This window comes from Microtus oregoni, unplaced genomic scaffold (genome assembly GCF_018167655.1).
Source record: "Microtus oregoni isolate MIOR12 unplaced genomic scaffold, Mior012 000016F_ref0000370, whole genome shotgun sequence".
NCBI lineage: Eukaryota > Metazoa > Chordata > Mammalia > Rodentia > Cricetidae > Microtus > Microtus oregoni.
In genome coordinates this window covers 34358761-34382048 of record NW_024543075.1, presented here as the reverse complement: position 1 = coordinate 34382048, position 23288 = coordinate 34358761, and the positions used below count along the sequence as shown (strand labels likewise).

The following is a 23288-nucleotide window of genomic DNA, read 5'->3' as shown; positions in this document are numbered from 1 at the left end:
TGTATGAGTGTTTTGCCTGAACGTATATATGTGCATATATATATATATATATATATATATATATATATATATATTTCCATGTGCATGCCTGGTTTCCATAAAGGTCAGAGGTAGGTATCAGATCCCCTGGAAATGGAGTTAGGATATTTGTGAGCTATGAAGTGTATCCAGGTCCTCTGTAAGAGTAACAAGTTCTCTAAATTACCAGGTCATCTCTCTAGCCCCAGTGTTTTCTAAAATGTATGAAACAAGACATAAAATTCACTCTCTGTGGTGTGTGTGTGCGTGTGTGTGTGTGTGTAAACACGTGTGTGTGTGCACCTGTGTGCACATGTGCAAGTGTATACACCCATGGCTGCACATGAAGACAGGAAGAGGGCATTGGATGCTCCCCTCTATCCCCTCTCCTGGGTTTTTGAGCAGGGGTCCCTCCTTGAACCTGGAGCTAATGCTGGTAGTTTGCTAGAAGCCAGCAAGCTGCTGCGATCCTCTTGTCTCTGCCTTTTCAGGAGCTGGGGTTACGACGTGCTCACTGGATGTGAGTGCTGGGATCCAAACTCCAGTCTTTGTGGTTGTGTAGCAAGTGTTCTTAGTAACTAAACTATTTTTCCAGCCCATGGAACTTCTGATAACTTCAGACTTTGCTTGCTAGTGAGGTGCCAGCATTCCACAGGGGACTCCTGTTCAAGTGAAGTCTCCTGCTGGCAACTCTGGTCCTAAGGGACTCCATAGTAGGCTGACTATCATCTGGCACTAAGCATGACAGCTCCTGGGACAAGTCTGGCTGGGGTTATGGGGGAGAGAGGAACTTTCTGACAGTGGACGTGCAATTTATATGATAAATGTCCTGAGAAGATGGGCTGAGCCTAAAAAAGTGTGCTGAAGGCTGAGGACCCTCTGGAGGGCACTACTCAGGTCGGTGTCAGTCACCGGAGGATGCTGTTGCCTCAGAACCTAAAGCAGCTGTAATCAGGTGTGAAGGATGGGGGTCCCACTGGGGCCTCTAAAGGCTCAGGTGCTGCAAGTGGCCAGTGCCCAGAATTGCTCACAAGATGGGCAGAAATGGACCCAGGCAAAACCTTGCTTCCCCCGGCTTTCATGAGACAGGAGGGAGCTGCCAAGTGCCAGAGAAGGAGTTAGCTAGATAAGGCTTTGTAAGCCAGACTGTTTATAGTCATGTGCTTTCTCTGTTTATTTCTCTTTTGTTCTCTTGCTGTGTGTGGAAGTGTTAGAAATTCTAGCCTGACTTAGATGAATTCAAGGTGCCAAAGGAAGGGCTTTTGTGCAGGCTTGGACTTGGCAAAGGCAGCCTGCCGGTCTGAAAATTAAATGCAGATGACCCCCAAAAGGGAGGTGAGATGTAAGGAGGACCGGATGCAGTTGCTTGGAGTCAAGGTTGTGCTTCCATGATTAAACCTGAGGCTCTTTCACCAGAGAGGGCATGTTTACCTGGAGGAAGCATTTTCCCTGGCATGCTGAGAAAGCTCTTCCCTTGGCAATGGGGTTGACCCAGGCAGGCCAAGCCCCCTCCTGCTGGTTGCTTCTTCTACCACTGGGCTGTGTTGATGGCATCTAAGGCTTAGAAATAGAGTTACCATCTCTCTAATCTTCACTTACTACCTATTCATTACATGTGAGTAGGTTCTGGAGACTCAGTTACAGACACTGTGTCTGGGATCAGTGGCAGGTGGTCATACAGCTACTGGTGTTGCCTGGAGATGTTGTGAACCCCAGGATAGTTGAGGGTATCTAAAAGAAAATTTCGGTGAAGTATTCCAAGGTTACTATAACTAAAATTGAAGGGAAAAACAAAACAAAACAAAAACAAGACTTATAGTTTTGATGTACTAATAGAGATAGTTGGGTATAATGCATGAAATTGGGGCTTTTTTGAAAATCTAGGGTGTTGCTCTGTCCTTGTATTGACAAAGCAGTGCACGCCTCTTCTGAGGAATAGTTGATTCTGTCCTTAAACACATTCCTGTGTGGGATAGGATTGTGACCTTATTACACAGAATACCCTGCAACAAGACAAGGCTATTTCTATCGTTCTTGGTCTGGAGAAGCACCTCAGTAGAAGGGTGCTTGTCTGCCATTTGCAAGGTCCTGGGTTCAATCCCTAGTGCCAGTTTTGTTTGGTTTTGAATTTACTGTTCTGTGTGGTAAAGTGAGACCTTCGGCTATAGTGGGCCAAGTCATAGGATACAGACTTTCTGTGTTCCTTCTTTCTCCTCTTCCACTCATTATAAGAAGATAGCTTGAAACACAAAAGAGTTTGTTTCCAACCTGAAGCGGAGACACCATGCAAATGACCAAGTGTTTGGTCAACATTAGAGATTGAACTTGGTCACTGAGCTAAGTTTGTTCCCTGCCTTCCATGTTCTTTCTGCTTCCCTCTGCTGTTCTTGGTTTTGTCCAAGCCCCTCTCTAGGAACTCAGGTCAGCCCCTTCGATCTGAACTCTTCTATGGTGGTGGCTGTGGAATGGGCTGACCACAGCTTGACTGGGAGTCCACCAAAAGTCCCTTTCCCTTTCTCGGCTCCTAAGAGCTATTAGTGGCTTTCTGCCGTGCCCACGACCACCTCTGATGCCTCAGCTTTTGTAATGTGTCATTTCTAACTTAATTTTCTGGAGTCAGTGCCTTCTTGAATTCTGTTGGCCACCAGACCTACTGCCATCCAGGAAGGGCATTTCCGTCCGTTCTGTGTGATTCAACAGGTAAATGACCTAAAACCCATTTGGTATCCAAGTGTAGGTTTCCAACCTGCTTCTCTGCTCCTTCTCTTCCTCCTCAGTTTCTTCTACCTCCGCTGGTTCCTCGGGACTCTCTGTCTTCTGCTCTTCCTCCTCCTTCAGGTCTTGAAGTTCTTCCATCTTCTTTACCCCTTCCTGATATCTGGAGGGCAAAAGGGAACAGCTGAGTCAGGGAGGACCAGACACGGGGGAGAGGACTCAAGAACTTCCAGTCATTGCGCACTTCCTGTGGCTCCATTCAACAGGAAAAAGCTGGGAAACTCTGCTGAGCCCCAACACCGCTCATGTCAGGACCATTTGCCCTCACTCCTCAGCCATGCTTCCTGTTTATGTGACAGGGGGACAAACTGACTGAGGAAAATGTGGGACAAGATCTACTGCTGGTCACCATCCTACAAAATATTCCCCAGAGATAATAATGCATTTTCCGTGGAACTTAGGAGCTTTGGCTTTAGGGAGAACCTCATCTCAGGATGCTGGGGTATTTTTCAGAAATGTCAGGCCTTGACATAGGGAGGTACCCAGAAAATATTCACAAAACCAGTGGATGGACTTTGCTTCAGTGTTTTCTGAGAAGACCCTCCTGTAAAAGCCCCCCATGATTTCTCTCGAGATCAATATTCCCCTGAACATATCTGCTCACTTGTCTGACAGCCAGGTGGCTAACTTTATTAGTTTGGCTGAGATGACCCCACCCACCACTGGGTGACTGCCACACAGATACCACGGGGTTCTGTGCCCATGGTCAGCTGAACCTCCCTCAGGAGTCATGGGGCGCCAGGCCAGGTTAAAGGTGAGTCCCTATCTTGAGTCCTGGGCCTTTGGCCCTGCTCAGTGTTCTCTCCCAGTGGCTGGGAGCTGGCACTGGCTGCTAATGCCGCTCATTTAGAGATAGGCAGGGGTGGAAACGACGGGCAAGGGCAAGAGGAGGAGCTCTGACTTATAGGGGAACAGCAGGGCGATTGCAGGCAGCACAGCTGAAGGTGCCCCTGGGCACTGCTGGCAGCAAAATGACAAGTCATCAGGAAGCCTCAGGCAGCACCAAGAGAAACCCAGCCCAGGCCGCTGATGTGTAGACATTTCTAGGCAGTGGCAGCATGCCTGAAAAAGAGAGGAGTCTAGCTGAAGCCGGCCATTGTCTAAGCACGTCCTGTGTCTTGCTTTCTTGACTTAAAGAGGCTTTCGGCCCATTGACTGCTTCCCCAAAACTCCTCAGAGGCAAGCCAGGGTGTGGGAAGCTCACTTCTGAGACCTGCCAGGTGCCTTCGGGGTGGCGAGGTCTGACTCACCCTTTGCTGTAGACTTCTTCCTCTGTCCTGGCCTTGGTCTCCTGGCTCATGTCCTCCGGGCAGCTTGGGAGCAAGGCGGGGGCACAAGCTTCACAGTCGGCCTCTGCATTTGTCTTTCCACTAGCGAGGGGAGGGAAGCACAGGGCGTCACTGCAGGGAGAGACTAAACATCTGAAGACAAAACCCTATCTTTGGCCTGGTTCCCGATTCAAAGAGGAAACTTGGGCTCTTTCACGGGTTTTCGGGTTTTAAAACATCTACCTTGAGACAAGATTTTATAAAGACGCACTCCATGAATCTTCCCCAGACCATTGAGGAGGCAGACACTACACCAGCTCCCTTTGCCGGATGTCCCCAAATCCAAGTTTTCTTATTTCAGAAGGTGCTGAGTAGAAAGGCAAGTGTCACAGGCAAAGAACACTCCCACAAGGAGGCAGACTGAAGTACCCTAGATTCTTTCTTTCTGTAGTCAGTGTGTGTCTGTGACTTTCAACTATTCCTTCAACTGTGCATTGAGTATGATAATGCTACAGGCACAAGGCAATGTGGAATTGGAAAGAGGAAAAGATGGCCCCATTTTCGCCAATGTAGAGTTTCGTAGAAGGAAAAAGTAATCATATTAATTATGAATTATAATATTTATGAAAGAAACCATTCGGTGACAGAAAATGAAAAAGAGAGAGTGTGTTTAGAGTGGATGGTCAAAAAAGGCCTCTCTGAGGTGTTGATATTGAAGCCCCAGTGTCAAAGATGAGCTATGTATGGAAAGACAGCTGAGGCAGAGGACGGAGGCTAGAAAGACTTTGGGACGCAATGGGTGCTGTAAACCTGAGCTGCTGAGAACAATCAATATGGCAGGAGCAAAGTTTGGAGCAGAATAAACTGCCATGCATATGAGGTGTCCAAGAAGAAATGCTGAAGACAGTTGGAGATGTCCAAGGGAGGCAGAGATAACCACTTGATATCAATATAAAGAATGGATGATGGCCTCAAAAAAGAACACGAGGAAAGAAGAGCAGAGATCTCAGGACAACTCCCCGTTATTGTCAAGCTCTTCTCAGGAGGAGGAGGAAGAAAGAAGGAAGAAGAGGCTAAAAAGAAAGATATAATGTTAGAGTCAGGGAGAGAGGGCTCATTGTGCTTCTCTGCATCTTCCGAAAGTCTGGGTCCCTGGTGGGGTCTGATGATGCAAGGGTCACATGGAGCCTTGAGGTAATAAGGAAAGGGAAGGGAGAATGGTACAGCCACGATTGGGCTGGGAAGGGGAGTGGTGAGTGCATTGACAGGACGGCTCAGCTGAACAAATGGGTCAAGGGTGCAAGCTTATTCAAAAACAGGTAAAAAGGGCCTGGCAGAGAGAGTGAGAGAAGATGGCCAAGGGACAGTACCTTTGACCAAAGGACCCAGAGGGGATGAGAGAAGATAGCCAAAGGGACAGCACCGTTGACTGAAGGAACCAAGACCTTTAAGAGGCAACAGAAACCTCTCCTTAACTGGACAAAGAGCAGAAGAGGAGGGCAGTGGAATGGGGTCCCGATGAACAGAGGCGAGCTGCCTCCTATCCCAATGGTGAAGCTGAAACGCTAAGGCCAGGTCTTTTGCAGAGAATGAGAGCAGAGGGTCTGAGAAGGCCACAAAACAGCAGGAAGTACAAGCATTGTGTGGCAAAGTATGAAAACAGGCACACTAGCAAACCACCTCAGGATGAGTGGGCACACTTGGAGCCCCTCTAATGCATGAGTAGGATCACAAGTTCAGAGGAAGCAACCTAATAACCTAATAGGATGGATTCTGCAGCCATCTTGGTGCCCCTAACCTGACTAGAAGCAATGGCGTCATGGAGGAACCCAGAAACAAGACCACATTGCAAGCTAAGCCTCCTAGCAGGAAGCTAAGGGGGTCGCGGCTGCTTTCCCTCAGGCAGAGGGAAATCTTCAGCTTGCTCCCTACTCTTGGTATCAACTTCCTATCTCTTAGCTTTCCCTCAGACCTTGAAAATATATGTTTCGTTAGGCTAAAAACCAAACCCCATCACGAACAAGAAAGATAACGCTCTAAAAATACCAGCTATTCATAACAGTCCTCCGCCTGCAAACTATACTCTCCACTCCCTTCCTTGTGACCTCAGCCTAGTGTGCAGTTTCCTATTTGTTCAGTGACTGGAGCAAGCAGAGAAAAACACAGCTAGAGTCAGGGGTGGGGCCGGCCCTTATCTCACTAAGCATATTTATACATTAGAAGTGAAATATGGTCACCGCGCCTTTAGTTTTTTTTTTTTTTCTCCATAGCTGCCCACATTAGAGGGTCCTTAAAGCTAAACAAATATGAAGAGAATGTGTCTGAGACAGACCTGGTTCAAACTCCAGCGCCCCAGGCTCAGAGATCTTAAATACCATCCTGAGGCTGTGAAATCTTGTAACCCTCTTGCCTGGCAGGAATGAGGATATTCTAATAGAAAAGACACATGTGGCCTCCCCTTGGCTATCAGACTGTTGGAACATTGTACCCCAAGAAACTGAAATCCCCTCGGGGATCTCATGCTGCTAGAGGCCTAGGCCAGCCAGAGGGGAAATTCGTCTGCCCTGCAAAAGACTTGCAACTTGCCAGATTACCCTGCAGGACAGAGTGAAGCTGAGACTCTGGCGGGCCAGTGATGGGAGGGACCACACCTTGACCAGCCTGTCCAGTTATGCTCATCTCTGGCCTTCTACCTAAACCCAACCCTCCTGTTGGAACTGAAAATATACTAGACAGAGGGTCACTGGATCTCTGTTCTTCTTCCCAATATAACTATATTGAATAAATCCTTTTATGCTTTCTACTACTAATTTGGCCCCTTTCATTGGATGATTGGGTTCTGACCTTAACTGCAGTAATAATTGGTATGTGGGAGGGCTCAAATCGGCCCTGTTGCAGGTTGATGCTGATTCATGGTTTAACTGTGCTGTCTACTGTCCTTGCGAGGCGTTCCTTCCTCACAAGTGGATCTGTCATCTCCCCTCTGTACAAAGGCAGAATGCCTTTCCACCGGCCTATCCCACCCTCTGATCACGATCACGGAGAGGGCTGTCTGGAAGGGTCTGGAAGGTTCCTGGTACAGATTAGAGTGCTTCCATTACTCCAGCTTCACAGTGACTTGTCTAATCCTGCACAAGAAGTTAGTGAAATGAACAGATCCTATCTGTAAATGAGGATTTCCTGAGAGCCTAGAATTCGGCTTGGGCTAAGAGAATCTACATTCATCTCTGTAAACAAGAGCTGGACACAATCTGTGCCTCGTGGCAGGGATCATTGTGTGGACTGTGGCATCTATCCTCAGCCTGGAATCCTGTGCCTTCTTTCTGAGCGAGCCATTAAACCGTAACTGTGTTTATCACTGTGCCCAGCTCCCAGTTACATGGTGTCTGTTTGCCCAAAGTAAACTGTTGGCCACGCTGGATATCAGTTTATTGGTGAGCAGTATTTGAAAGTGACTTAAATCTTTTCCAAAGGGCAGATCTTGCCTCTTGAACTCAGCAATGTTGCTAAATCATCCCAATTCGGTGACTTTTGATAAGCCCATTCCAGAGAACTTGAGCTATAGAACCTTCCTTGCTTCTTTGCACCCAGTCCCAGATTCTTGGATGATAATTATCCTGGGGTAAAGTTTTCTCTAGAATACAATCAATAAGGGGGTAGATTATTTGCTGTGCAAGTTCAATGACCCTGGCTGCTTCAAAAGCACAGAAGAGAATGATTTTTAAACCAATAGCTAGCGCTTCACCATGACACGCCTGCATCATGGCTTTATCATAAAAATAACCCACTAACACCCCCATCCCCAGCCTTGCTGATCCTTTTGTGAGTGGCTCTGCATACACCCTCTCATACCCTGCTCTGTCCCATTCTCCATGCCCATCTGATCACCGGGTTCTCCCCCAGAGAGTCCTCTTTTCCTCCCTTCCTCTGTAGCCCCTCTGAATGTCCTCTGTTCTATTAAGAGGTTAAGAGCCTGAGCCAAGCCATCTTCCAGCTGTGTAAGCTCAGGGAGCATATCTCTGGGTATCATTTTCCTCATCAATAAGACAGAGATGTTAATAATGTATCTACTAATGAGGTCCTTGGCAGGGCTGACAAGGAATGGACAGCAAGCAAGGGGAAAGGCACCTGGCACGCAAGGAATGAGTTTTGACTGAGAACAACGGTCGTCATCACCACTACCACAGCCATCCTCTTTCTTTGAATTCCCCACTACCTTGGGATGGCGTCAACCTCCTATTCAACTCCTTGATAATAAAACCTCTAAGCTTAACTTTAAAAGTAGATTCCTAGTTGGAAACATTTTTTGAGCCCCACCCCATCTTACACCCACACAGGGTTAGGGGCACATTTTCTCATGTGTTGGTCCCTTAGCAACGTGCACTTCCTTCTGACAACATTCATCGCACCATGGAAAAATAGGCTGCTTCCTGTCTGGCTTTCCCACTAGACTAGTGCTCCTTGAGAAACTGACCCTGAAAGCACTTGTCAAAAGAATGAAAGAATAAAAGGCCACGGACACACAGCTTCCCTATGTGTATAAGGATAACTAAAAACCATTCTCTAACATACGTTTAAATCTATAGATCTCTGGACCTTTGCTGAGTTGAAGAGCGGTTTGTTATGAAATGACCTACAAGAGCAAGACTCTTGGTTCGTTCTAAGCTCACAGGGGACAGACAGTATAGTCAGCTGCTCTGTACTATAGACTGACCAGAGGCTATGTGGCTGTGCTGTCACATGCCTAGCCATTCCCCTCCCTTGTCTGGAACACTCAGGAAATAGGATCATTTAACATGAAGCTCAATGCAACTACGTGTGTCTGATAAACGATTTCTCTTCAACAACGTGACTAGGCTAACTGGAATTGGTGCATCTGGATACAAGTAGAGAGGACATGGATTCACTTTCACCTGCACACTATTCCACTATTGGCCACTTGGGGATCTATGACGCTTCCAGGTCTGTGCATTTGGAGGAAAAAAAAATCAATGAATATCTTTTCTGACTCTACAGGAAAGAGCTGCTACTGTGTGGAGTCTCTGGTGTTTCTCCTTCCTTTAGACCTCCCTCCCCTCTTTGCAGCCATCTTTCTTTGGATATGTTTCCAGTAGGTGAGTCAACCACAGCAACCACATGGCCAATGACAATTTCGAGCTAGCCTGGGGATGGGTGGAGGGAGACTACAAACTCATCCTGGTATCCTGTGGCTTGACTCTGAGTCTCACTTTGGCCTTTTAGCTCCTGATTTTAAACCCGTGAAAGGTGTCACCATTCCTGACCCTCACTCACTGACACAGAGATTTGGGGCTGCCGTTCAGATTCTCTTATAGAGGATATCTCCAGTTCTTAACACTCCCCAGTGCCTTGGATTGGAGTGCTCAGCTGGCCTGAACGTTAGTTCTAAAAGAGTCTACCAAGGAGAGCATGGACCTAGATCTTCTGCCTTGGCTGGGTCTGTCAGCCTAGAGCTGGGGAGAGGCCCTTGATGGAAGTGCTCTGAAATGGACTGAGGAGCTCAAAGTGCAGGCTGACAGAATTTCAGAGAGTATAAGTGATCATTTCTAGGTAGATCACAGCCACGGATTAGGCCTCGTGGCTCTATGTGGTAAGGTTTTATAGACTTAGATACTTATGTTTGGTGATGAATTTGTCATCTCTCGAGGTTTCCTGGAGTGACTAAGAAGTGAGGAAGGAAGAGGAAACACTCCACGATGAAAAGGATGACAACGGGGACAAATATTGAGAGAGTGGGGACTTGGCAATCCCACACACTGAGAATGAGGAACACAGGCCGAGTCTGGAGGTAGGGAGCTTGAGACCATCTCTGAACTGACAGGGGCTCAGCAGTCACTTTGTCTGCCAGACAACACAAGGCTACTAAGAGCAACAGGAAATCAAAGGCTCAAGCTGCTCCAAGGCAAAGAAGAGAAATGAGGTCTGTGCTCCACCAACAGAGGAAAGACACAAAGAGAAAGTCCTGAGAGGTGGCAGCTGTGATCCACATGTTTACCCAACAAGCAAATGAAGAAAGTTCAAAAAGTAAACTATAAGCTACCCATATCCCCTCACTCCCGACCCCACCCCGGTACAGAAGAACCTTAGCACTCTGGCTTGGCATGAGAGGGCCTGCCCATTGCAAGGGTGCCTGGGAAAGTCAGGCCCAGGAGACCCTCTCAGCTCTCGAGCCAATGTGTATCTTCCTTTCTACTTCTTGACAGAAAGATTTTAAAAAAAAAAAAAAAATGAATTTACTCTGTCCAAAGTCACCATGTTTCGGGGGGCCCCTCCCCCTTTCCAGGATAGTGTAAACCATGTAATTGTTCTATCCCCAAATGGAAGAGATGTATCCATCTTCCTCGAGATATACTCTTGTCTGGGGTCCCGGGAACTAGCAGCTATATGCTACAATCCGGACGATGGCATCAGCATGATGTGACCCGAGTGAAGGGAACAACAGAGAGATGGATGCTGCCACACTGGGCCTGTTATATTAGCCCTGTGGGATTGCAGCTGCTTTTTGTCCACAGCCCCAAAGATCCTCAGCTAACGAGGATGCCGTCTGCCTCTCTGAGGATCTTAGGCAGGGTGTACCTGGCCTCAGTCATAGCATCTTCCTGGTCCAAGAATGTTGCAAAGTACGATCTGCAATCTTTGTGGGCCTCAGAGTCCAATTCTTTTCCCCTGGAAATGATTTTCTTTCTATTTCATTTTCGGGTTGAGGATGAGAGTGAAAAAAGGAAGTTGGGGATGCTTTTCTTTCTTTTTTTTTTTTTTGGTTTCTTTTTCGAGACAGGGTTTCTCTGTGGCTTTGGAGCCCCAAAATTAAGTGGAAAATAGAGAAACTTACTTTTCCAAAAGTGCAGGCAGCACCGGGGGAGCAGCGATGTTGCCTTTTCCGTTGGGCGTTTCAGACTGGATGGAAACAGGAGCCAGAAGTGAGGATGAGGGATGAAGGAAGCAGCCAGGGCTGCCAGGCTCCAGTTGATGCTGGGGAGGGCGGCTGCTCTCTCTTCTTTTATCCTTTTTCCCCAACTGCTTTCCAATCTGCATTCTGAGGCTCCATCCTAGCAGGGAGTCTCAGTTTCCCTGTCCCATTTCCTGAGAGCCAGTAGGCCTCCGGCCAAACAAGGGTCTAGAATTCCCTGAGATGGACTCACATAAACATCACTGTTCTCACAGGTACTGTCCCAAGTACAAAGGCCAGGAGACGCCTGACGTCACATGTCCTCAAGCTGACAGACATTTCTGCACAGTTTTCCTGGGCCCCCGTGCTGCCCTGCTGCAGCAGTCTTGGCTAAAGCGTAGGCTCTCAGCTCTGTGCCTACACTAGGATCACCTGGAGAGGGTGGATGTACAGATTTGGGGTGGGACCCATGGTCAGAATGCTTTCAATGCAGCCTTTGCGATTTTAGAGAACAGGTTCTCGTCAATCACGTTGTCTAAAGGTACACAGTTGCAAACCGTAGTTCTATTAAAAAGGTTTGTGGCTAACTAATCTTTTCTAGTCTCTTAAAAAACATTTAAAATTTTTCTTTTATGTGTATGAATGCTTGACTGCATGTGTGTCTGTGCACCATCGACTTGCATTGCACATGGAGGCCATAACAGGGTGCTAGACATCCTGCAGCTGGAGTTACAGATGGTTGGGAGCGACCACGTGGGCACTGGGAAGTGAACTGGGGTCCTTTGGAAGAGCAACTGAGTGCTCTGAATGGCTGAGCCATCTCTCCATGCTCTTCAAGTTTCCTTGTTTCAAAGATTTCAGAGTTTAAGTTCACTTCACAGACAAAATACTTACAAGGTAATAGAAACTTGACAGTGATCGTTAGCTATGGGTACAGTAGAGCTTGAAGTGACCTGACCGGTTTCTTGTACACTAACTTCTCTCTGTACCGCTGTGCTAGTGTGCACAGTGACTAGAGAAACCACTGGAGAAAGGGGTTCGAAGTGTTAGAGAGAAGTCATTAGGCCCAGTAAGACTGTAGGTATAGAAAATATTTGCTTATACGTAGAAATTGCCGTCATCTGGTATGAAATGGACATTTTTCTCTACCTTTCTTTTTATAACCTATAGAAATACTAAAAAAAAAAGCAAAGAAGAAAATTAAGTGATTTGTTTTATCACTATCCAGAAATAACCATTATTATAATGGTTAATTTTTAATTATTAACTTGCCACAGCCTAGGGTTGCTGTGAAGACAGCCTCATTTGAGGGATTGTCTAGATGAGCTTGGCCTCTGGTCATACCTGTGGGGGTTGCCCACCAATGCGGGAAGGCCAAGGCAATCACCGGTGTACCCAGCTCTGGTCTGTGGTTGTGAAGGCTGAGTTCCCACCTTGATGTACCCTTACTGATGGACATAACCTGGAATTGTAAGCCAAATAAACCCTTTCTTCCCTAACTTTCTCTTTTGTCAGGATATTTTATCACAACAGAAATGAACCTAGAACAATTATTAAATTTCAAATGATTTCTTCCATAATATTTTGTGTTCTACACAGAAACACCATTTTTAAAAATACAAAACAGGAAGCTAGAGAGATGGCTCAGCTGTTAAGAGCACTGGCTGTCCTTCCAGAGGACCTGGGTTTAATACCCGCATGGCAACTCACAATTGTCTGTAATTACGGTTCCAGGGCTTCTGGCACCCTCACCCAGACATACATGCAGGCAAAATATCAGTGAACATAAAAATAAATTATAAATATTTTAAAAGTATAAGACAGAATTATTTTACATATGCTCCAATATATGTGTTATTATATATATAAACTTTCATTTCTTTTTAATAAATCATGGGCAACAATCTATAGAAATTCTTTATGATGATATTCCCAGTTTGCTTGCCGATCTCCTATTGATAAGCCCTGGGCTGCCCTCGGGGGTTTCACTGCCATCAACAATGCAGCAATGAGTAAGACAGGATGAGACCCAACTCACGAACTCAAACTCTGCAATCCAGAGCTTCAGATAAAGCTGACATGACCCCCTGAACCCTGCAAAGTTTTTTGCTGGTTTCTTTAAGCACCCCCTCCTTAAAGAATTACATTTCTGCTCAAAGGGGTGGCTGTTTTGAAGTACACCTTCTGAGCCCTCTGTGCTCGGCTTGCGAGTCTCAGAACAGTGGCAAGGTTTATGCTGGGTTGCTTTGTGTACCTCCATCCATAGTCTCTGCTGGAAATTTCCTGTCCCTGTTGACACTGTCCCCATCTGCATCCTCTCTGTAGCAGTGGTGTGAGAAAAATGTAGAAAACGACAGAAGGCAGGTGACATTATACTCACCAGAGCTGGTAGGGAGGGGATGGGTGATGAGCTGGGAGCTTGGCCAGGAAGGTTCAGGGCATTAAACTTGGGAACCACGGCAACACTGACCCTCCGGCGAGGCATGTTCTATGGGAAGAGAAGCGATTCAGGCCTTCTATCTTGGGAATAACAACAGTCATAGTTCTGAGGGTATTGGAAAAGCTTGCTAGCCTCTACCATTCAGTAGTTAGCTTGGTTAGGGGGTGATGATTGTGTTAGGAATCAATGTGGAAAGAGTGAACCAAAGTTGACCCAAATTTTCTGTTGGTCATGAGTGATCTCTCAACACATCTCCATTTTATTTCTTAAGACCCTATTCTCTGGGTAGCATCCTAGACTGTGTGTAAAAGATGCCCATAGTGAAGCCATGGTGGAGGCATCATTTGAGGGTCTCTTACTGAAGAGCTGGGAAGACTGCACCTGAGGAAGGAAGAAGGGGTATCAGGGGCCACATGAGCAAGTGTGAAAGCTAAATACTCTGCTGGTCACCATGGGTCCAAGACTGAACGAACACTTGAGAAACCATGAAAACTTCTGTCATGCTTCTCCTGGAAGCCCGGGAATTCCTTCGCCGTGCATACCTTGCCCATCGTGAGGGACATAGATCGCGCCGTGCGTGGGACCCCATCTTCTATAGTAGGAGAGAACAGAAGAAAATGGGTGTGAGTTTCAGGTTGGGGTCCAAAAGGCCACAGACAGACAGAAATTACACCAAACTATCCATGAATCATAGCTGGCTTTGCAGGGATGGCTCAGAGTTCTGAGCATCAGGAATGCTTCATTGTCTGATGCTTTCTCCTCGCCGAAAGTCACCTGCAGGAGGCGGTTTATTCTAACTCTACTAGATACTATGGGAAGCCTCAGTTGGGGGTTTCTGGGCTTCATTTGACATCACTGTAGGCTCTGGAGCCATCCAAGATAGTGTGTGAACAGGACTCAGCACATAGGCTCATTCCATGTTCACTCAAAGGACAACAGTTGGAAACACTATAAACAAGAAAGATTTGGTGTTCAGAATAAAAGTTTGCTAGCCAAAGTAGTTTCAGTGTGTTACCCACACTATGACTAAGTGCAAAGGGAGCTATCACACAAGACCTTTCTCTCCTTACTGTGTATATTAAATGATACAATTCATACTCAGTATTCAGCACTGCACCTGCATAAGGGTGCAGCCAGAAAACAATTGGACACATGAAAAACATTTTTAGTTTCCAAAAGTGTGAATCTTGTCCTTTTGAATATATTTCCAAGTATGATTTGCCCAAAAATTATCAGAAAGGTATCTTCCAGGCCAGTTGAGTTTGATTTGGCCTTGCCAGCATCTTGTAGTCTGTATGTCTGTCTGTCCTCTAGAACACCATATTTTATCTATGACCTTTGAAAACCACAGAGCTGTATGCTTTGTTTTGTTTTTTTCCCTTAATCTGAGGATCTTATCAACTATCAGCTTTACACTGTCTATAATTCTTGTGATTATCTCTATCATCTTATTATCCATATTTTATTTACCTTGATTTAGTCCTTAATTTTTTTTCTATTTTTTCCATTCTTAACATCAATTGAGAAATTATCCATTCTAGTCCTAATCTTTGGGACACGACTTTAACTTATGATATTATTCAGCTTTAAATTTAAAATTAATCAAGATCTCCAGGCTGTTCCTAAATAGAGCTCAGAACAATAATTCTCTCCAGCCCTCATCATTTTGGGGTCACCTTGTGTACCCCCAAGTTATGCATTATTCATCCCATTAGCTATTACCGGATGCTCATTTGGCTCTATCCGCATGCTCATACACAGCCTTGATCATCATCCTTTCCTGCATCCTACTGATTGGCGCTCCACTCCACCCTCACCCCAGTACATTCTTTAATTGCCCTTTCAGAGGGACCTACGAGGGACCTACGAAAGGACCACTTTCTTATTCTCGCCTTCCCTAGCCCTCAGCCTTGCACGCCACCCATTTATTCCTCCTTAGTTCTTCAGGGGTCAGAGCACTCTGCCCTCTAGTGCAGTGGCTGCTCTTGAGAAGCACCGTCTACTGGCACATTTTCTTCTCATTACTTTTAAGATCTTTACTTATCTTTTTCTTTTCTATATGTGTGTGAGAGATGGGGGACGCACACACGTGCCCTGCATGTATGCTCATGCGTGCCAGGGGTCAACATTGGATGTCTTTTTCTTTCTCTGTCAGCCTTACTTTTGAAAGGTGAGATTTCTCACTGAAGCTGGATCTTGCTGTTTCAGCTGGACTTGCTGGCCAGAGAGGTTCTGGGATTTGCCTTTCTCCAGTTCCTCAGTACTGAATGACAGGTGCGCACCACCATTCTCGAGTTTTCTGTGGGTGCCGGGGATCCAAACTCGGGTCCTCATGCGTGCCCAGCCAGGACTTTACTCACTGAGCCAGCTCCGCAATCCTTATTTTCTCTGTTTTGACATTTCCATTTCATGTGCATTTATTTTTCCCCATAGACTTCACTATTCCACTGACTCCAGTGATTCGTGTCTTTCCTTAGCTGTGGAAGATGCTAGGCTATTTCTCTCAAGGTTTTCTGTGCCTAATTTCCCCTGTCGGACCACCTGGCAAATGGACTGCAGACTCTTCTCCATGACCTATATCCCAAAAACCTTTTTTAAATATGTATTTTAATCACTGTGTCTCTTTCAACTGCATTTTGGATAACTATCTCAAATATTCCAGTCAAGATGAGCAGTCTGGGAGACTGGCAGTCATCAGCCAGGAGGGAAAACACCAGAGCCACGTGCACACTAGTTCTTTTAGGGTTCAGGCCAGAGGGGACATGGTTTGCCCAAGAAGACTCCTACAAAGCTTGGTCTATCTTCTAGGGTATGGAAAATAAGACAGGGGGATGAGCTCAGAATACTGAGAAACCCCCTCTACCATGGGTACCAACCCCCACACCTACCAAGTCTCCCACATGCCTGATTTCTCATTTTGATGAGTTCATTTTTTATAACTTTTCTTTGATCTTCTGTTTTCACTGCCTTTTCATGTCTCTGCTGATTTTAAAATTCTGATTGCTAGATGATGTTCTTGGGGTGTAAGCTTCTATTTGGTGGGCTAATGATTTGTGTTCCCAGTGGGCTGTTCCACTGTGTATTTTACTCTGTGGCTTGTCTTCACCCAGCCCTAAGGAGTCTGGGTGTCCTGTGCAGGGTGTGCCTCTCTGTGGGGGTTGACAGTATTCCTGGAGGCACCATCCTGCTGTCCTTTCAGAATCTCCACAGATTGCACCACTGCCGCTGCCACTCATGTACTTTTCCTAGGAGGAAGGAGAGAAGATTTTGTTTCCACCCAGGCTCGGGGTGGAACAGGCAAGCTTCCGGATTTGCTTCTTTGCTGGCTGGTGGATGAGAGCTCTCATTCCTTGTATAGAGTCTATCTCAAGGCAGTCCCTAGAAGGGCTTTGCTTTCCACATAAGGCACAGCCTTATGTCTGCCTTGCTACCAGGGTTCAAGGGCTCGTCTCAAATAGGAGGCAAACAGCTCCAGATAAGCAGGGTGGCTCTGGCCCCAGCAAGTCGCAGGGTCAGCGTGGTTTCAGTTCTCTTCTTGTTTCTGGCTATTTCCATTTCATTTCTTGTGGGCTCAGCTGTTCTTTTAGACGACTTGTTTTATTTTGTCCAGCAGGAAGTTGCAAGCATTTCGGTTAAAGGATTTTTAAGTTTTCTGGTCACTCCAAAGAGCAGAACCACTCTTATAAGTGAGAGTTTAAATACATCAATAAAATTCTAATCTCGCAGGTGGGATAATCAGAGAATTTACAAAATAGAAGTATAAATACCTAACAAATGCATGGAAAAGCATTCAACTGTGAATGAAAACTATGAGTGTACGTGAGATGATTTCTATGTGCACACGGAAGTCAGCATCCTCCTTTATTGATCTTCACCTTATTTTGTGAGATGGGGCTTCTCGCTGAGCCTGGAGCTCACTGGCTTGCTAGGCTAGCTAGTCAGCAAGCTTCGGGAACCCACTTGTCCTCTCCTGCCCAGCACGGGGCTACAGATCAGTGTGGCTGCATCCAGCCTTTTCACATGGGATGCTGGGATTTGAACTCAGGTCCTCAGGCTTACACAGCAAACACTTTACCCACTGAGCCATCGCCCCAGCCCAAGAAGCCTGCTGCTTTTGTTGCAGCACTGGGACTGGGTCTGTGTCATCTGGGGCATACCAAAAGTACTCAAAAATCATCCTAGAATGAATGAATGAGACTGTTGGGTAACTCATCACCCCATGAGTATTTCAGGTTTTGTTTTAGACAGGTTCTTGTTCTATAGTTCATGCTAGCCTTAAACTCACCATAATCCTGCCTTTACTTCCCAGGCGCTGGCATTATAAGCATCCACTGTGATGACATTGACTTTACCCATAAATCCTAGATACATTGGTGTGCAGGAGACCTGAACCTTGTGGAGAAATAATTACCGAACCAACATACTAGGATTTTCTTGGAATCACCTTCCCCATGTGTAGCCAAGAGCAGTTATTTCGGGGCTCAGATGCCTGCGGGTCAGGAACCTGACTGCTGAGATCCAAAGCAGACAGCCCTGAGTATGTGTGCATGGCCTTTGGACTCTGGGAAGTGTCGTTGATACTCCCCAGGAAGCTTGTGAAACCTCCTGTTTATAAAGGTTTCTCCGTCTGTTATACTTTCCCTCCTCCTGCTCTTGGTAACACGGATGTTTGCATTCCGCAGGGATTCTTGATGTGACAAGCTATTTTCTCCAGTTAGTCACCCTCCTGGACCAGACTCGAAGCCCTGGCAGCACCCAGGGAGAGATTCCGGTCCAAGGCACTGTCATTTCCCTGCTGGACTGAGCAAAAGCCTCTGAGCTCAGCTTTCCCTACTTCAGCTTTGACACCACTCATGCACTGTGCTTACTGAAGTCAGAGTAGCACAATAATAAAATGTGAACCTGTCGTATGACATCTCCCCACTGACTCCTTGCTCCTACAGGACCATGGTCTAGCTGCCAGCGTGTCCTGGAAGGTGGCCTTGGTCTGACAGGTCTTATGTCCAGCCTCTCAACGTGACCCCTGCACTGCAAGTTTGTCACATGGGTTGCTTCACCCTGCTCCCATCCCCCACCTCGACACCTTCACACACACCACTTCCTCCACCTGTTTGCTGACTTCCTCCTCCGATTTTTACTTTAAAACCCTGCAGAGGCGACCTCCCTGGATACATCCATCCTTGACTCCCTTGAGCAGAAACAGGTGGGTCTTTCTCTGTCATCTTGTAGAGAACTTTTAAAACACGAAGAATCATTGAGCTATGTGTCTGACCCACGCATCTGCTGTCTGTCTCTGCAGTAGCTCACTTAGCGAGGCTCTCATTGTGCCCCACTGCCTGAACTCCACCCCTCCCCTGGACTGCTGTAATATCCTCACAAATACAGAATATTTTCGGGTTCTGCTCTTTTGAGTGACTGAAAAGCTTAAATATCCTTTGGCAGAAATGCGTAAACATTTCTGCTGGACACGAAGAGATACGCAGCCACGCGCGTTTGAGGCCAGTCTGGACTGGGAACACGGATTTGCTCCGGTTATGTAACTGATGTTCTACACTTAGAGGGTGCTGCCTCGGCCAGGAATGTGTTATCCATTTTCCTGATGGAAATCCTTGGATCCCTAATGCTTTCCAGAGTAAAGTCCAGATTTCCTCGCACGTGATGCCCAAAGGGTGACCCCAAAGCACAAAGTCGTATGGGGCCTGGGGTCATTCATAAAGTGGGCGTGGTATCAGCTACTCTGGTTAACTGTTAGGAGTTGGGAGGTCCTGGGTACCCTTGATGCCTTCTGATTCTAGGACCTCAGCCTCACTGGAGCAGCTGCTGTGGAGGCCCCATGAGTAGCTCTGAACAGAGGTGCAGGGTCCTCCAGTAGAAACAGGCCCTGAAGCTGTCCTGATCCCTGTGGCCCAGGTTGTAAACCATTGGGGACCTGGCCTTACAACAGGGACCAGTTCCTTACCAGAGGGACCACAGCTGCGGCTTGAATTCTGATTTGCGAGTTTCTTAAATTCCATGAGCTCAGCGTGGTCCTTCTCGTACGTTCTCTTCAGATTCTCCACATACTGCATCATCACTTCTGTCGCCTTTGACATGCGCTTTTCCTGCAGGAAGGAGGACACAGGTGCGTGACGGACAGCTGAGGAAAGGGCACCATCTACACGTGACCGCTCTGAACCCAGCCCTGGGCTGCCAGAATACAAAGGCTGCAGGGACCATCAGATGGGAATCTGTCCCGCGAGTTTGCCGCCTGTGACATGGGGCTGAGACGTGGCCTCTCAGACAGAAACAGGCCCACCAGCGAGGAGACAGGCAGCCACACACTGTATAGTGAGAGGAGGAAGGGATTGCTTTACTCTAGGAAAGAAGAGGTGGAGATGGCTTCGTGGAGATGGTCTGGAGTCACAGATGTGGGGTGTGTGCGCATGGACATGGAAGGACAGACAAAGGCCCGAGGCCAGGGAACTGCAGGCATCTGGAGGCAAAGGCAGCTCCTCATGGGACTCATATGTAGAAGATTTACTCTCTAGAAAGGAATCATTTAGGATGAAAGTGGGCACCGTCCCATATCACAGTGGGAAACTGAGTCTCTCCCAGGTCTTCTGCAAGACAGCATAGCACAGACAGCCCGCTTCATGACAGCCTGCTTCATATCAAAAATCGAGAAGCTCTGGGGTTTGCTGGGAGGAAGTGTTCCAGGGCTGGGTCATGAAGGACTTCACAAGCTAGATGAAGGGATCTTGACTTACTCTACAGAGAAAGAGGGATTACTGACAGTGCTACAGCGAGGATGATCAAGTATGATGGAGACAGGACAGAAGTAAATGGGACTGGTAGCAGTGACAGCAACAGAGGACAAGGGTCGGAGCTGCTCCAAAGGAGCCAGTGAGGGAACTGAGCACTGAGACACAGAAGGCAGGATGGGATCACAAGACAGAACAGGGGACCACAAGGCGGGACAGGGGACCACAAGGCAGGATGGGGACCACAAGGCAGGACAGGGACCACAAGGCGGGATGGAGACCACTTTAAGAAGGATACCGCTGGTGCATGTCTGTACCTTAGTTCTCAGGTAGTTGAGACAAGAGGGTCATGAGTTTGAGGCCACCTTAGACAATCTACTGAAATCCCACCTCAAAAAAAAAAAAATAAGTGGGGGCTGGAGAAATGGCTCAGTGGTTAGGAATACTGACTGCTCTTCTAGAGGACTCAGGTTCAGTTCCCAGCACCCACATTGTAGTTCATAACTGTACCTCCAGTTACAGACAGAGGTCCCCAGGGGTTTCAATGCCTTCTTCTGACTTTTGCTGGCACCAGACATGCATGTGGTGCACAGATCTACATGCAGGCAAAATATCCATACACATATAAAAACAAAAATTTAAAAATAGTTAAGTAAAATTAAAGAAGAGTGAAAAGAGAGGCGATAACGTGGAAATATATTCGGAAGGGTTACATAAGGTGGAAGTGTCTTTTCCCCCACACCCCAGAGTTCCCAAGAGGACCCAGCTTAGGCACTGTCTATAATAGAGGGGTTTCCCTATAAAGGTCCCCACAGCCATGTGGGATGGAGACCTGGCCCTTCCCTAGTGTTCTTCTGGTGTTGCTCCCAGCTGGACCTACTTCCTAGGCCACAGTGCTGAGTCAGGAGCTCTCTCTCCGGAAACACACAAGGGTGGGTCAGCCTGGTGGCCTGGCTTCCTTTCATTTCCCAGGCGGTGCTTGGGGATACACCCTCAGAGCATCTACTCACACAAGCAGTGTGGCAGGACATGGCTACAACGGTGTCTCATGGATCAATGCTTTCTATGCGTTGAGTCAGTCATACATGGCAGCCGTCATAAGCACCCCTGCTTTGCAGCCCCAAGTGACTCTCAGGTGTGAGTGTGATGAGCTCCCGCCACGGTGTGAATGAGGGGTGGAGGCTGGACAGAAACTCAGGCACTGCAACACTGTGTGGAGGTTCCGTGTACTTCAAAGCTTCAATGTGGCCCAGGTGTGGAGTCTAACCTGGCCTGTGCCAGCTCCACCCGCCACTCACTGATGCTAGAACGACTTCAGTATCCCTGACTTACTGAGAGTGTCTGGGGTTTTGACAGGTCTGGAAATAGTGCATATATACAATGAAGTCTCTTGGGAATAGGACCCAAAATCTAAACACATTCTTCATCTTATTATACATGTTGCCCAGAGAGAATTTTGCACATTTTTAGTGCATTTTGGCTGTGTCTTGTCGCAGAAAATTAGTTGTTTTCCACTTGTAATGTGATGGAGGCACTCAAAATGTTTGGAATTTTTGGGATTTTCCTCTCTCTGAAAGTCATCTTTCTGAGAACATGCAACTTCATTGGGGATAGAGTTGGGAGGTGGAGGCCACTTTACAGGGTTACCGGGTAGGTTAAATAAAAACAGCATGTTTACCTAAAGTACGCTCTGCCCAACACTGCTTCTGTAGGAGCTGAGTATGTATTTCGTAAGAACAACAAGAGAGAGGGGCTCCCCAGTCACATATACTTATAAAACACACCGGGAAAGCTAATTAGACGTCTATCATAGGGAATTCTCTAGCTCAGCTACGGTGGACCAGCTCTAAGGGAGGAAGGCAGTACACAGTCTACCTCAGATTTCAAAGTCCACAGAAAACAGTTCAAGGAATACTTCAAAGGTTTAATAGGCACCAAGTATGTTGGAATATCTCAACAACCTACAGAGAATGCCAGTCATCAAGGGGTGGTACCACTTCTTGCCCCTATTTGTGTCATGGTGCTAATTACTGAAGCTGGAACAGTGCCAGCCAGCAAGGCTCAGTGCCGTGGGGCTCACCTGGCGCACAGCCCCCACCACTTCGGCCCGGCTGGAGAGGCGGGCAGCCAGACGATGCAAGACCGCGATGTCTTCCAGAAGCTTCTGATAGGTCTCTCGGTGCTCACAGTGGTACCAGATGGAGGATGAGGACTGAGGGATGACAAGGGCATCACTCTGAGACTTCAAACTGTTTTCCCACCTGTGCATGCTGAGAACCTAACCCCAATGTGCAGGTGGGAGAATGGGCCCTTGGGAGTTGACTAGATCACCCCAGTGCAGCGCTTGTAAGCAGGAGTAGTGCTTATATGTCAGGAGCCCCGGAAATTTCTCTTATTCTCTTTCCACCATGTCGGGCTAGAATGAGGGGCTGGTGGTCTGCAAGTCTGAAGAGGACCTCAGGGAGGACTTGACCATGCTAGAACCCTGAGCCTGGACTTCTAGTCTCCAGAGCTAAGAGAAACAACATGTTTATTACTTAAATCACCCAGCCAATGGTAATTTATTAGAGCGGTTTGAGCTGACAAGATGACCCATGCCAAACCTGGATTCATTTTCATGAGACAAGACCTGGCTAGGAGAAGAAACTCCTACAAAGCCCAAGCCACAGTGTCTTCCAGATATTGGAGAAGCCCAGTAGAGACAGGTTACATCTGGCTGGCTGGCCTGAAAGGAGTCATAGCCAAGCCAACCAGCCCCCTCCTAAGGAGCTGCCTGGGGTCTGAGGCCAAACCCTCAGGATCTCTGCCTCAGCTCCTCCCTGTCCTTTGAGGAAGACTGTCAGGGCCTTGGCTCCCTTCTCATTTCCAGAGACCACTAGGTTAGTGAAAGAAGTGTGGTATTGGGCCTCACCCTTAGAAGCCATGGCTCTGTAAGGACTCCTTAAGCTGGGCCCTCAATTACCGTAATGGAAGCCTTGAAGTTCTCCAGCTCCTTCTCGGTGTTCTCTTCCGTCAGGTTGCGTTCCCTTTCCGCCTGATTAATTCTAGACTCCAAGGTGTAGCTGTCATTTCTAAAGGCCAAGGACAGTTGTACAAACACGTTCTGTTGGGAACAAGAGTGCGGTAGAGGTGCTGGGAGG

At 47.2% G+C, this 23288-nt stretch overlaps 1 protein-coding gene across 3 annotated transcripts in view; it reads right to left on the bottom strand.

The window, feature by feature from the left end:
• Positions 1-23288, bottom strand: part of Irag1 (inositol 1,4,5-triphosphate receptor associated 1) — an 81737-nt gene that overhangs the window by 5662 nt on the left and 52787 nt on the right. For all 3 annotated transcript variants that reach the window (XR_005975790.1, XM_041666963.1, XM_041666964.1), the window contains 8 exons: positions 23111-23251; positions 22229-22360; positions 19368-19509; positions 13951-14000; positions 13349-13456; positions 10912-10976; positions 4044-4163; positions 2765-2896 (listed from right to left, as the gene is read on the bottom strand). Coding sequence is in view for 2 of the 3 variants with exons in the window: in XM_041666963.1 (XP_041522897.1) it covers positions 2765-2896; positions 4044-4163; positions 10912-10976; positions 13349-13456; positions 13951-14000; positions 19368-19509; positions 22229-22360; positions 23111-23251 (890 nt within the window). In the remaining variant the exon portion in view is untranslated. The remainder of the gene's footprint in view (positions 1-2764; positions 2897-4043; positions 4164-10911; positions 10977-13348; positions 13457-13950; positions 14001-19367; positions 19510-22228; positions 22361-23110; positions 23252-23288) is intronic.